The 15,785-nt window shown below is 38.5% G+C and overlaps 2 protein-coding genes and 1 non-coding gene across 3 annotated transcripts; 1 reads left to right on the top strand and 2 right to left on the bottom strand.

Annotated features, from left to right (window-relative positions):
* Window positions 1-1,584: 1,584 nt before the first annotated feature.
* Window positions 1,585-9,036, top strand: mpc2b (mitochondrial pyruvate carrier 2b). Its single transcript, XM_042495154.1, has 5 exons — window positions 1,585-1,941; window positions 4,868-4,908; window positions 6,090-6,174; window positions 6,680-6,791; window positions 7,921-9,036. The coding sequence occupies exons 1-5, from the start codon at window positions 1,848-1,850 to the stop codon at window positions 7,964-7,966; spliced, it is 378 nt and encodes a 125-aa protein (XP_042351088.1). The 5' UTR covers window positions 1,585-1,847; the 3' UTR covers window positions 7,967-9,036.
* Window positions 9,037-10,223: 1,187 nt separating this feature from the next.
* On the bottom strand, window positions 10,224-15,474 carry rpl24 (ribosomal protein L24). The gene is made up of 6 exons (XM_042494596.1): window positions 15,436-15,474; window positions 15,234-15,309; window positions 14,308-14,418; window positions 12,385-12,521; window positions 10,643-10,706; window positions 10,224-10,354 (listed from the first exon to the last, which is right to left on the bottom strand). Exons 1-6 carry the CDS (start codon window positions 15,438-15,440, stop codon window positions 10,274-10,276), a joined length of 474 nt encoding a protein of 157 aa, XP_042350530.1. The 5' UTR covers window positions 15,441-15,474; the 3' UTR covers window positions 10,224-10,273.
* LOC121949648 lies at window positions 13,315-13,494 on the bottom strand. The gene has a single exon (XR_006106271.1). It is a non-coding gene; the product is annotated as a small nucleolar RNA SNORA23 (small nucleolar RNA).
* Window positions 15,475-15,785: the final 311 nt, after the last annotated feature.

The raw sequence follows: 15,785 nt of genomic DNA on the forward strand, positions 1-15,785 counted from the left end.
GTTTTTTGAACTGGCTTGTGGGAGGGAAAAATTTAAATAGTTGCATTTCTTTCTTTTTCAGTTATTTGAATTTCTGTTAAAGCACAAAAGAATTGGGGACTGTTCTTTTTTGGGGGGCTGCTTTTGTATTCAGAGTTTGAAGACAACTAAGCAGGATGTTTGTCAACAGGTAAGCTGATTTGTAAACCTTTGTAGAGTCTTGTCTGGCAGGGCTGGATTTACCTGTTTCAGGCCTTCAGGGGTAAAAATGGCTGTTGGGCTGCTAACAAGACAAAGCCACAAGATCAGCAATGACGATTTTCTGCAATGAAAGTTAGAAAAAGCTTATGGGATTTTTCAAATGGATTTTGGATTATTGCAGAAAATAAGCTCTATTGCAAACAAACATTTATGAAGTATTATCATTTATCAAGTTTTGATCTGTAAGATAATCTTCACAAATGAGCGCCACTTTTATTGAAGCTTAAATGCAATCACCATAAGTAAAAAGCTAACGTTATAAACAGACTACACCACGGCTGCATGAGTTCAGCGTTGCCACCACAACAAAGCTGCAAAGCCGTGTTTGGCATCATGACATACTGATGACTCCTTTAGCCACTTGTTAGCAACCGTCTTTTTTAAGAAGTGTAAAAGCTTCAACGTTCACAAGTGGATTATATGCTGACTTATTTTATGCTGTAAAAGAAAACAAGAAAATCTCTTAAACTAGGACATGGCAATGTCACTTTTCATTACTAAATTGCAAAAACTTCTTAAAATTGAGTACAGTACTGTGCAAAAGTCTCAGGCCACCTTCAGTGTTTTTATTTTAGCAAGGTTATAATAATCATACATATTTATTCCTCAGACGTCTCTACGAAAAATAAAACTAGAACATAGAGGAAAATATATATACAGTATTAGAAATACAAATATTTCAGAATATAAATGATTCAACAGGCTAACGTGCCAAGTATTTATTGTTATTTGAATCAAATGTTGAAAAAAACAATGAACAATGAGTATATTACATTGTTATAAAAGTATATTTTAGGTTTACCAACTGAGGAGGGAAATAACTGGGACTTTTGTTTAATTTCTCAGCGATTTTGTTTTTCATTTTGCATGTGAGATTCAACTGCTTGGATTCCCATCATGATAAATTTAGCAAGAGGAATTTATCAAATTAGTTAAAAAAAAAATGAGTGTGGCAATTATTTTGAGATTGCTCAATGCAACTTCCAAAAAAAAGATTCACAAAATCCATTTTAAGACTTTTTGAAAGATTGATTTAAATCATTAAGTAGCAATAAAGGCCTTATATAAAGACTTTTTAAGGATTAACGGGAACCGTTAGTATTGAAAAATCACACTTAAATTCGGATTAATTTTTAATCCCAAGAAAATTTGTTTTAAAAAGATAAATTGTCTCCGCTCAATCGGGATACGCCGGGCTAAGAAAAGTAACAATCCTTTATAAACCAATCATATTAGGGCTGTGTCCAGGCGGACCAATGGGGATACAGGAATGTCTAACCCCGCCCCTCACGCGGTAGGTTGCATCGTACAGAAAGTCACCTCGTCGCGCTGGTGTCGGTCAGACAGAAGCTACAGAAGCTAACGGAGCTAACATGGTCACAGTGGAGACAGAGGAAGGTCGACAGTAGGACAACAGCATCACCTCTTATCGCTTAATCTGCCTGTAATTAATTTTACTGACAAGATCGAGTAAATAGAAGAAAGCGAGCTGTTTTTTACAGACATCCGTAGCTTTTCTGAAAGGTTTTTACTTCGCTAACCGCTTAGCGAGTTAGCTTCAAGTTCCGCTCAGCGTCTGTTTCCAGCACATCTACACATCTACAGTCATGGCTGCGCTCAGAGCCTCCTATCACAGGCTTTTGGACAAGATCGAGCTCATACTGCCCTCCAAACTGAGACCTTTTTACAACCACCCGGCAGGTAATGCAGAGATAATCACCCGGCTCCTGGATCAGCAGGCTGGGTGTGTTTGTGGTGTGTTGGCTGTCTGATGCGGGCTGTTTCCAGCTGTGTGCTGGTGGAGATGTTAACGCACCGGCACAGAGAGGATCACACAGCAGCACCTGTCTGTTCCTGATGTCTGAGCTGTGCGATGGTCATTGTTTTCATGTGTCTGTCAGTGTTGCTCTGGGAGACCCTAATCTGAGGGGATAACTCCAGCTAAGCAGCTCAGTCTGTGCAGAAGAGTTTATTAGAGGCAAAGTTTGTGGCTCCTAAAAAGCCATGAAGTTTATTATGGTTTTAGAGGAGGTCAAAGGTAATGCCATAAAAAAAAAAAAAAAAAAAAAAAAAAAAACACAACTAAATTAGTGATTGTGATGCTATTGTCACCTTATCAACTTGTGCAAATAATGTATGGCAACACAGAAAAAAGACTGACTTTTGGACAGAGGAAGTATGTTTTGTGTGGGAGTGTTGACGCATTATGAAAATGATCACTAACATTAAAATCTGGTTTTATTCTTATTAGTTTTTGCATAATTGTTTAGTAAAAAAAGAGATGCTGGGAAAAAATGATCCTCGGTACCAAAACCAACTGTGACGTCTTAAAAATGAACATAACACAGAGGAAAACGGCACATTGTGCCATTTGAGAAGCTGAAAAGAAGCCAATATTTTGACATTCTTGCTAGATTAAAAGACCAATAAAGAGTGATCAATAATCAAAATTGCTGCTCAATAATTTTCCGTTATAATCGACTTATTGCTTAAGCTCTAGTTATGATTTATAAGCATAAAGGTCGAGTGTGTAAGATTTAGGGGGACTGAGTGGCATCTGGTGATGAGGATTGCAGATTGCAACCCGCTGAAACTTCTCCCGTCTAGAATTTCTTTAGCATTAAGGAAGATTTAATGTGAGCTGAATTATCTGCCGAGGTCTCTTCCTCACAAAAACAGACTGACCCAGTGACTAAAACCAGTAAAAACACTGAATAAAGTAGTTTCGTGATAAAATCAGGGTTTCTCTGACAGCTTGTTCAACACATGCTAATCCTTTTGTGTTGTGTAAAGTGGAGAAGCAAAGTGAGAATTGAATTGTGTTTTACTGTGCACATGACAATAAACTGCTCATCTTAACTTACCTTTTCTTAATGTGTGCTCACCAGTTTTCTGGCGACTAAGATCAAGACGTTCAGTGCGCTATATATATTTAATTTCTGCCAATATGTCCCTCTAAATCCTGGACCATTCAGCTATAATCATGATTTATAACATTCTTAATTTTCCTAAATCTTGTGATGCAACAAACACTGAAGTAACTTCTACACTGGACGAACAGGTTCACTACTGCAGTATCGTGCAACAGCCTTTCGAGTAAATCTACCTTCATGGAGGTATATTTTGTCAGCCCACTTTGTATAAATGAGGGCAAACTAATTATAGTGGAAACGCCTCCCAGTACAATGCAACGCAATGACAGGTCTCTCTAAAACAGCCTGAACATAAAGTGAACATTCAAACCTTCATGAAGGTAACGCTTTTTACATCAGACTGCATTGTTTCAGACAGGAGGACCTAATAAACTAACACGGTTTCTCCTGTTCTGTTAGTGCAACTCTCACACACATTCAGATCTCTTTGACGCTGATCTTAACTAGAGGGTACTGAGATTAAGGAGTCACTGGCGTCACTGGGGACAGTATGTTTTGTCTGTACTGCGCTGGAGCTCTGATTGTCAAGGACAACTTTCTGACCAGGTATGAAGGGGGCGGAGAGTAAAGCCACCTCCCTCGGCGATCGTTTGCCCTATTTTTTTGGTTAACCCGCAGCAGGGAGCAGGAATGTGAGGGAGGTTTAACTCCAGACCCAGCAGCCTTTTATGGTCTTGTGCATTTTTCCTTTCTTGTGCCATCACTAATTCAGTTTACGAGTCTTCTCACAGCGGCTGGGATGCTCTGAGCTCCGAGTGTCTGTTACACACTCAGGATTGACTGTCTGGTTTAAAGTCTAATCTTGTCAACAATTAGAAAGTCCTGGTGGGAAGATTAACTCACCAAAGGAAGAAAACCCACGAAATCAAGTCATATTATGTAATATAACTGCTATAACGCATCTTTAATGTGACAACATTTCATATTTTCATGAGTGATGCTCAGTGGTATGCTGCAGTAAAATCTATGATGTTTTGTGTTATTTCTTTGCAGCATTTTGTTCTAATGCCAATAAGGGATTAAGTTCATTGTGGTGTTAAGTTTGGGGTGTAAGGACAGGTCAAAGATATCGCCATTAACAATATAAAACAATTCAAGTCTCAATAAAAATTGAGCCAAGCCTTACAGACACAATTGCCATTTGGTATTTCATTAATTTGTGCAGGGCTGCAACGGTCGGTTATTTCATAAATAGTTATTCTGTTTTCTTAATTGATTAATTGATGGTTTTGTTTATTAAATGTCAAAAACTAAAAAAAGCTCGTAATGACTTCCTGAGTGACTAAAAAACTAGCTAAACGAATAGAAGACTGTTTGATCTCACCCGTTTAATGATTTTACATGTGATTTTTGCAAACATTAGCACCAATATTGAAAAAATATTCTTAACTGAGGACAGTAGATAATGTTTCCTTACGTTTTTCTTCCTCTTGTTGGGAAACAAATGGCACGGAGCTGATATTTCGAGTCTGCTTCTGCTGTGTTTGCACACACTGAGGCGTCCAGGTATCTGTTACACACATACTCTGTCTGGATGATATGGAAACGGGTTTCTTATTTACACGCATTAGAAAACACCAGCGGGCAGATTAGAAACCTCAGAGAGAAAACGGTGAAATTACAGTCAATGTAACATTCAGTGTTCGAGCAGAACTGCCAGATTTCATGTTTCTGTTTTGTTGTTTTTGTTTCAGGTCCAAAAACCGTTTTCTTCTGGGCCCCGATGTTTAAATGGGTAAGTGCATTTCCACAGTTTCCCCATTTAATTTGTGCAAGTGCACCTTAAACCAGTGGTTTACGGTCTTTTTGGTGAAACCCCCCCTTGTCACAAATCGCTCAAGTGCAATCCGTGAACCACGTTGTGTTATTTGAATACTTTTAAGGAGCTGAAGATGTTAAACTGTCCAGTAATTCACAAGCAAAAAGCCGTGGATGGGAACAATTGCTGACCCTATGAAATCTATTTTAAGTTATTTTTCCTTTAATTTTTTTCTGAACTCTGTGTTTTTTTCTGTATTTAAACATTCACAGCCTTATTAAACAGCAAACCACTGTTTGCTATGTAAAGATATAGTGGAGTAACGGCGTCCTGAGCAGACAGTAAAGTCACGCCGCCTCTGTGTGTGTTGGTATCCGAGCTTCTCTGTTTGTTGTTGTGGTAAGCTGGTCCGGCCACGCGTGCATGTTTGTGCATGTGTGTATCGCACTGGCTAGGTCATCGCCGCCGCTTTGCACTGTGCTCATAAGGGGCTTATCGCTGATATCGGGACGGCTTGTAGCTGCTCCAGCTGCAACTATACCTACTATCCGGTACTCCCATGGTTAACATCATTAGCTCGGTCAGCACTGCTGCTGCTGTCAAGCATTGTTTAAGGAGTTAGCACTGTTAGCTTCTAGCTGCCGGCTCTGTGTGCAGTCAACTCATACGTGCTTAATTTCGCATAGAGCCTCTTTAAGCACATTTTGTCATCAGAAAGAGTGTCTAACTAATGATGCGGTGGATGAATAGCAATGAATCTGATGTAACACAACATTGTACTATTTGTGTCAAAGTAAGCGCTTCAATAGACTTACTTAAGAAAACATTTAGTAAAAAAACTGCGCTCTAAATTTAGCTGTTAGGGATAAATTCCTGGGTATTTTGGACTTGATAGTGTCACAGGGCCTCTTCCACATGACTGCAGAGCCCAACAATAACATTCACTGTCAACCCAGCATCAAAGAATAAAATAATTTACGTCACAATTTAGTGGGATTTCTTCATTTATAAGGGACGCAGGTTCTGTGTTTTATACTTCCTGGGAATATAAGCTAATGACTTATTTTCATTTAAAGGTTTTGTCTGTTTTAACAGTTTAAAATAATCTGTCAACGTACAGTAAATACAGTATTTTTACTGTTTTTTCGTCTGTACAGGGTCTGGTTGCAGCTGGTTTTGCTGATATGACTCGACCAGCAGAAAAACTCAGTACCTCCCAGTCTGCAGTGCTGACAGCCACAGGTAAGATTTAACAGATTTAATGTGGACTCTGATGGCACAGTGTCTTAGTTTGCAATTTGATTTGAAAATAGATAGTATGATAAGGAAAATATAACTAAATAGAACTGGTACCAGAGAAAAAAATCTGTCTTTGACGTAAAAATGTAAATTAATGTGTAAGAAATATTACGTTTCTCTACTTTTTTGCATTACAAGATGAAAAATGATCTACACTTCAGACATCTTGGTCTAACGTTGTCAAAATGTGTGGCCATGAATTATGTTTTTATCTCCGCTTTGAATTCTTGATGTACATTTCAAAATTATCAGTTCAGTGTTCGGAGAGAATTTGACCAATCCGTGCCAAAGGTCATCTGATGCGTCTGCTTTTGCAACATGTTTCTTCAAACAAATCTTATCTATCACTGTTTTGCCAAAACACAGACTCTGTTCTTGTGATTAACAGCTAGTTCGTCATTAGTGTGCATAACCTTCACTCTTACCGCTGACCTCCTTCTTTCACCAGGCCTCATCTGGTCCAGGTACTCGCTGGTCATCATCCCGAAGAACTGGAACCTGTTCTGCGTCAACTTCTTCCTCGGCTGTGCAGGAGGCACCCAGCTCTACAGGATCTGGAGGTTTGTATTTTTGGTTAATTTACAACATCACTGACCAAACAGCAGCTGCATGACTTTATTAGAACAGGTTTAATGATCAGTAATGATAAGTGATGCAAGATTAGTGCACAGTAGCAGCAGTAGTGTGTTTGTTCTTCACACATAGAAGTCCTGGTGACAAGTTAATGTTTAAGTGCGTCGCAGTAAATGTATAACATACAGTAGTTTTCATGTGTGCTTTGTCAACAATTAACTGAACGTCAGAGAAATGACTTGAACATTTTGCCATCAAGAGTAAAACTCACAGAATTACGAAGACTATTGAGTGTGAGATTGTCAGAGAAACATCAGGTGACAACTGAACCACCGTGTGTGTGTGTGTGTGTGTGTGTGTGTGTCATCAATACTACAATACAGTATGTACTGTTACTGTCACTCACACACCAGCATCGTCATCATCATCAGTACTACTATACAATATGTACTATTACTGTCACTCTCACATCAACATCGTCATCATCAATACTACAGTACAGTATGTACTGTTACTGTCACTCACATCAGCATTGTCATTATCATCAATACTACTATACAATATGTACTATTACTGTCACTCTCACACCAACATCGTCATCATCAATACTACTATACAATATGTACTATTACTGTCACCCCATCATCATCATCATCATTATTGGCAGTTCAAGTACAATATGTACTGTTACAGTCCCCCTATTTATTTATCTATTCTGTATATTCCTGTACTGCATCGCAGAGCTATTAAACTGTCACAGTATTTATTTCAGTTACTTGAAAGTACTTGAAGTGTGAACAGTGCACTTGTATTGTCCAGGTAAATACAAGTATCGGATCAGGACTCTGTATCGGCAGATACTCAATCCTATTATTCCTGATCAAAACCAGAACTTTGTAGCTGTCAGCTACAGCTGAGGAAATAACCCTGAGCTCACTTACAGAGTGACGTACATTGCAACAATAAACCGTTCTCCATTTGTCCGGGGACTTTAACAGGCGACACATTATATAAAAGAACAATGTCCAGAGAGCGACGCAAGCAGACAGACAGCAAATGAAATATATTTTGATCAGATTTTAATCTTATTTTTTTTCATTTTATCGTCTCTTGTAGGTACAACCAGACTCTGAAGGCTAAAGAGGCCGAGCCTGAGTCCTGAGTGCTCTTCTGTTGCCAACGCTCCACTTCCTCCAGTGGACAGAAAGGGAGACTTCACAGCGGGCACAAACCTGCCCCCTTCACATCATCTCAGCATCCCACGTTGTCTCCGTGACACCCATGCCATAACCATTACTCTACCACATTAAGCCTGTCGTCCCTGTGGGAAATCTTTCCTTGAGTCCCAAATTTCCTCAGGGGGTAAAAAAAAATAACAAAAAAAGAAGGTTTTTTAAACTGTAGTCAACACACCCTCAAGAATTGTGGTCATAAACGCACAAGTATTAATTGTTCAACATGTATGATTGTACATTCTTTAATTTAAGTTCATGCTTTATCGCTCGTGCACTAGTCGGGAAGTTTTTGCGTTTTTCCATCAGCATCATTCAGGTGTCGCAATCAGTACCTCATGCATTAATTTCCCCAAAAATAATGTAACTCTTGGATCTGTGTTGAACATGGTTCAAAGGGATGTTTTTCAAATTAAGAGGGATTTCATCATTTATCTTTTCATTTACTTATTTATAATTAGGTTACAGTTTCGACATCTGTACCTCAGTGATTATTAAATCATTATTGATTACCATGTAATGATTCCTTCCATTTTAATGGCTTTAATCTGTTTAAAAGCAAATCATAGTTCATTAATCACGTGATAAAATGTCTCTTGTAGTGAAACTGTATAGAAAGATCCTGTTATTTTCTAATTCTTTATCAGGAATACTTACACCAATGCCACATATTTAACCTGTGCAGCTTTTTATTGATTGTTGCAGAGTCGACTGGCAAACTGACGGCTCTGTATTATCAACAATAATGCAGTCAATGCCTCTTTTTTCCCAGAATGGTGTTTTGTATATTTTGCTGTGTAAGAATACTATTCTCTCTGACACGTTTCCACTGTAGTTACACATTATGATTCCCTGTATATTTTAGCAATAATTGGTGTCTCCACTTTTAAATATCTCTTGAACTGCTGACTGTTTGAACAAATGGCACTTTGTTGGTTGCTCACGATGGCTCTGTGGCTCTGTAATGCTAAAAGACCTGTAATAAAACACCTACAGCTTATATAATGTACGGACATCTCTGATTTAAAGAGAATCATATTGCAATAAAGGAGTTGCAGGATCCGGCTTTTTTTTGGAATTTAACCCAGATTATGAGGTTATCTTGACCTCAGGTGCATCCATTTTTAAATGTCTCTCTCAAGTCCATAAATGTTGTCAGATTGTGACACTGAATCACTGCAACACCCCTTGAATCAACATGCATAAACTTAACTGCCAGCTACTTTAATCCATGTGTGTTATCACATTTGCAAATGAGTAAGTCTCTAAATGCACACTGAGATTTGTGAATGAGTACAGGAATCTGTAAATGTGCACAGAATCAGATTTGTAAATGTGAATTAGACAACTCTGTATGCATCAAATCCTCAGTAGCTGGAAATTGTTTTGCTCTAAGAGCTGGAAATACAGAGATGTCATCAGCTACATTTGAGGCCAGTATCACAGTTAAATCTCTTCACACCCGAGTTTTGCAGACTACAAATGCATGAAGATCTGTTATCTGCACGGCTAAAAACCACCGCTCTGCAGTGGCACCAATGATTTGAAGCTTGAACTTACTATATATATATACATTTGCAAATCAGTAAGTCTCTAAATGCACACTGAGATACTAACTCATTTCATCCAAGTCAAGTGACTGTTGACAACAGTCACTTGACTTGGATGAAATGAGTTAGTCAAACCACAAAGATGGAATTATTTTTCACTAAATAATTCAGTTCATACTACACAGTGATATAGCCTATCAATATCTTTAATTAATTGAAAGACAACTTTTTTCTACTTCAGTCCACATAAATCAAACAATTTACTGATAAACTGTTGTTGAGAAATATGAAAATTTGTTTTTTTATCTTGAAATACTTTTCTGCCATTAATGTTTTTATGCATTTACAAATCTCACACTTGAGATTTTTTAAAATAAAAGTCTGATTATGCTCAGTCCACTGATACAGCACAGACAGGTCAAATAGACCAAAGTTAAAGGCTCAGATTAAAGTTTGGTGTTGCCATGGTGACCTCTTTGGGAGGACATCCTTTTTCCACTGAAGACAATGTGAAACGATATTATCTGAAGTACAATGTAACTCCAAAGCTGCTGGTCGACAGTTAAATTTAGTGAAATAGCTTTCAATATGATCTTGCGCCAACATGGTCACGTTATCAAATCACACAATACACATATGATGGTTAATCAAATTTTTTTTTATTAACAACCACAAACAGAGTCAGGTTTAGCGTTTTCCACCGACGCGGGGAGCGCTGACCTTCATGGGCTTAGCGATCTTGGGTTTCTGTGCTGTCTTGGCGGACGTCTACAGAAGGAGAGACACATGAAGTAAAGTTACATATCACCATACTGCATAAAATAAAACTGACAGGTTTCTGAGTCATCCAGTGGATACTGAGGAGCAGCTGAGAGCCACGCTCCTCAACAGTGTGCCGTTTAGTCTTTTATAATAATGGTAAAAGAAAAGTTTGCAAAGGGCAAAAAAATACTCCTAACCATACTATTCATAGCATGTATACAATGTAATATCTCTGGTTTAATATTTGTGAAGGAAAATGACTTTAAAAGTTATCACTGTGACGACAGATTTTACCTTTGCACTTGGAGCAGCGGGCTTCTTGGCTGCCTGCTTCGCCTTCTTGGCCTCCTTGGCAGCTCTGAGAGCAAAAGGAGAAAATCAGCCAAATTAAACAAGTAGGAGAGGACAACAGGGATAAAAATCCTCAGTAACCTTTGTGCTATTATCCAAAAACACATCTGGGGTGAAGGAGTAAACTGAGAAACTAGAACCATGCAGGAACGAGTCTTCAGCTAATAGAAAAGGTGAATTTCCTTTCAAATCAAAGTACCACCACATTAATGCAAAACCTTTATAAATATTAATTTGAGCCATAAAGTAGTCCTGATCATTTATTTGGATACACTGGCTTAATACACCTTCAGATATTTAAAGAGATAAAAAGGAAAAGACAAGGAAAAGAAAAGAGGCCATTTTAACCCTTTTGAGACAAAAAAAATCTATTTCATCAAACTAATGAACCAAACTTTCAGTCACTTGCATGGTTGTGGAAAGGTCTTGACACGTATCCAATAAAACAAATATAATAATTGCTCTCTGCAGGACGTTCCCATTTATTGAAAAATAATAAAACTTAAATTATTTGCCGTGAAGATGACGTAAAAATGAAAATAAATCCAGCTTGTTTAATGCGATTACGGTAAGAGTTGTGTGTTCCCACAACCTCCCATCACTTCCTGTTCAACCAATGACCTATATCACCTGCCCATACCACCTGTATAATTAACCTAACTAACTTAACCTAACTTAACTTGATTTATTTAGTTTTACTTAATAGCACCCAAAAAAAACAAAATTACTGCTTCACAGTTTAACACCTCTGTGCACCAGTCAAGTAGCAGGTAAAGTTAATATCCATGTCTGTGAAAACATAGATGCTTCACACACATATCTCCCCCCGACCGATACATTAATACACTTATCTAGCTGCCACTTGCATATTTTACCAGCATTTGGCTGGTGGCTAGTGCTTATTTCTAACCCTGGACCTACGTCTACTGACCAACCAATAGAAACGACGCATGAAATATCGACCTCATTAGCGTGACTCTGCGAGCGAATGCTAAATGTTAATAAATGCTAATACTTACTTCGAGCTCTCGTTGCAAAATTGGCATGCCAAGTTGGCCTCTTTTTACGGGCCAAGACCGCATCCACACTCCTCCTCCTCTTCAAACATAAATGCCATTATAGCGGGGGCTCGATTTATTTGGTTATATTTTTCTCTTTCCACTGCAGCGACATAGATGGATGACGCACGCCGACATTTTGTTGTTGCATATTAATGTCAACTGACATCGGTCAGAGCCTGCAATACAGCAGGTGATGTCATCGCACAGTCTGCATGCATCAAACATGACATCGCACCCAAGTTTATTAAGCTCCATGTCGCAGAGGTAGCTTAAACTAAACTAACAAGATTAAAAAAATCTGTCTGCAGGAGGCTTAAAATGGGACATATGTAACAAATTTAAAAATGTTGTCTCAAGAATGAGACGGATGCGAGATCATAGTGTCCTTGACCTTTGACCAGCTGAATCTAATAAGTTCATTTGTGAGTCCAAGTGTATGTTTGTGCCAAATTTCAAGAAATTCTTTCGAAGCGTTCTTGAGATACTGCATCCCTGAAAATGGGATGGACGTAGATACAGATGGACGTACAACCCCAAAACATCTGCCTCCGGCCTTGGCTATTGCTAGTGCTGAGGCATTAAGTTCCAGAAATCACTGCATATAAGTACGGTTTGTGTCCTCACCTGATGGCCTGCTCCCTCTGGGCCTTGCGGACCTCGGGCTTCTGGTTCCTCTTGGCCATGATCTCAGCCAGGGAGGCCCCAGTGATGGCCCTCTGGAATTTCACTGCGCGGCGGGTGCGCTTCTTTGCCACCTCTTCCTGTAAGAACACATGACGGACAGACCTTTGGTTATTTGCAGCCCAATATTCACAGTATGATCTACAGACTCACATCAGCAACATGTCCAACGCATCCCTAAATCTGTCCACTGAACGACACAGACAGATTAACAGTATATCACAGATCAGTAGCTTACACTGTGCTCATTTGGGTTTTTAATTACATTAAAAACACTACATGTGTTACCTGATAGATGAAACAAGAACAGACTTGGATGTTCAACTGAACCACAAAATTTTCTGGATGAAACTTTAAACCCTTGTAGCAGCAAATTTTACAACATTTGCGAAACTTTGTTTTTCGCTACATTTTTGCAGGAATCCACAAGGCAACTAAAGTTTTTTCAACACAACTTTCAATTGTTAATTCACCTATAAATGAGCGCAACCTGATCAATATTTCTCAAGAGCAAAATGTTGAGGAGTATCTTAAAAGTGCTCACTGAAAGCAACATTAAATATTGACCTTCACTGTCACTTTTATTAACCACTAAGCTGGTACCGAATATTCACAGATCTTATGGTACATTATAACTACTCTCCATCTAAACAAGCAACAATACTGCATAGCAAGTTATCTTAGTCCACAAATCTAGTAAGAATTATTTCAAAGATTAAATGTAAAATAAAAATATATTTCTTAAATGCCGTTACTTTCACATTTTAAAACAGAGTAAGCCCTGCATTACCCCAGATATGCTGGTATTTTACTATTGCTAACTATGACAGAAAAAGCTTGCACATAATTCTGTCGCTGGTGAGAACTTTGGTAGCATGTTGGAGAGTTTGGAGGCTGGCCGATGGTGAGATGTCAGAAAGACGTCAAAGACCAGTACTATGATCTCCAGGTACTCTATGGCTGCAGGTGTGGCGTGAGCACTGCTGCCCAGCCTGCAAAACGCAGTCAGGCAACAGCACATAACACAGACTTGCACTGTGCACACCGTCCACCCGCAGCCAAACGTGTGTGTGTGAGCAAGTCAGTAAAGGTAGAGATCCATCAACGTGATTTTGTAAAGCCAAAACCAATACCCTCCACATTACCATGTGTTAGCAGTGCTTTGACACAATGGAAAAGGTTTAACTTCAGTAAGCAGTACTGAAAAAAGTTAGTTGATTGTTGAGTCTCATTCCAAGTTTGTCAAACACCAATAACATGAGGTTGGGAGTTGGACTGAATCACCAACCCAAAGAGTCAGTATTGATGACCTGGGAATAAGGCTATCAACTATCTTTTTCCAGAATTACACACTGCAACTGTACCTTTAAACACAATCATGACAGTTTTGCTATTATGGCAACTGTAATAAATATAACCAAAAACATATTTCCAAATTCACAATTCTACCAAATATCTGCACATAACAATAATTGATGGACTGACAAATGACAGATATTGGCTGCTTTATCAAATAGTTAATTAATAAAGCATTATAGTACAATATGCAGGATTGTCCATTACTGTTTGTAAGTTGTGAAGTTAAAGCAAACCCCAGGATGATGCTCGTTTGGCTTCACTTAAGATATAATTTGACACCTATTTGCTACCTTTTAAAATAAGCCCCAACTTCACCTGAATGTTGTGAAAAAGCATGCTCATAAATATCCCAAGCACAGAAAATAAGAAGAAAAAAAAAAAGGAGAAAGCAATGTCACTGCGGGAAATATACCCCACCACACACATATCCTATAAAGTATATTTTAAAGCACTTTACAACATCTCATACATACAAACACAAACATACACATGCAGCTTGTTACTTACAGACTGGCCCTTCTTGTGCTTGCGTCTGTACAGCACAGTCCAGTTGATCTGTCTGGGGTTCCTCTTGGCCAGGAAGGCAGACTCGCACTTGGCGTTCAGAAACTGGAACACCTAATGAGGACAGGGAATCAAACCATCAGGTATTAATTTACAAATACCTCAGCACTGTATATACACACACACAAGTTTTCTCTATGATGTCCAGTATGTTGTGATTTTGGTCAAATATGAATTATCATTGTATTTCAGCATCACTGACAGGTGTAATTATTGTATAACTAAAAATGTATTTAGTTAGTAGTAAAGAAGTGTACATGTACAACTTTTTGGTCCATTGTGCTACTTATAAAGACATTTCTTGTACAGAAATAAAACTTAAGACACTTAAATGAGGAGCCAATATGCACAGTCATAGGATCTCAGAAAGGCGAATATTCAATTCTTATATTCAACCTATCGCATAGCTTTTCGTGGGACTATTACACAAAGTTATGCAATTTTCTTCACATATTAATGGAGTGAACCACAAAGACTCATGTCTGCTCCTCTGACAGCTTTAATATCAACCTTAGCACTCAATATACATATTTGTCAACATTGCCGAGACCTACAATGGTCCTGAATAAACACTAGAGCAGCCCGGAGCAGCAGTGTCGTTTAAAAGCGGTGTAATAACGAAAATAGCAGTTACTTAGTTAGCTTGTTTAGTTGCTAACTTGAGGCGCTATCTTGTCAGTTTACGCTAGCAGCTAACGTTAGCATGTTTCATAGCATTCAACGGAGCCGGCTGGGCAAGACCGTTTCTGTTATTAACACATATATAACATAACATAAACAGGATATTTCATCCAGTAAATTGTGTTTCGCGTCTTATCTTCAGACAATAACAGCTGTGAACCGGTGACGGGTGGAACTGTTAGCGTTACCTTTCCGTCTATCCTGGCGTATCGGCGGCCATGGCCGGGGTAAATTTTATACCCGCTGAAACTGCACAACTCGACCCTGAAAACGACAAATATATTGCATCAATGAAAGAGAAGGGCACATATTTACGCTTGATTTAGATAGCATCGCTAGATAGTTTATTTAAGCGTTAAGATGGCATTTGATTTTATTCTGTACACTCACTTCATGATGGCTACGAGAGGGCACAAAACCGGAAAGAAAGATGACGGATACGGAAACGGAATACAGAGACTACAAAACGAGATTTATAAACTATTAAACAATACATATTTTTTTCAGTCAGATTACGTGCTATTGATACTTTATGCATAAAATACCCGTATAAATTATTTTTGCTTTTATAAAAATAGCTTAATTAAAGTAATACTTTGGCCAATCATCACAACTCTACGTCACAATCTGACGGTTGCGACGGTTGCCTAGCAAGCGGGCAAGCAGCACCTCTGGTTTAACAAAACGATAACAATAAAGAGCAAAACTAAGCAAATAGAGACTGAAACAATTGAAGCAAC

This window comes from Plectropomus leopardus, chromosome 10, assembly GCF_008729295.1.
Source record: "Plectropomus leopardus isolate mb chromosome 10, YSFRI_Pleo_2.0, whole genome shotgun sequence".
NCBI classification, from domain to species: Eukaryota; Metazoa; Chordata; class Actinopteri; order Perciformes; family Serranidae; genus Plectropomus; species Plectropomus leopardus.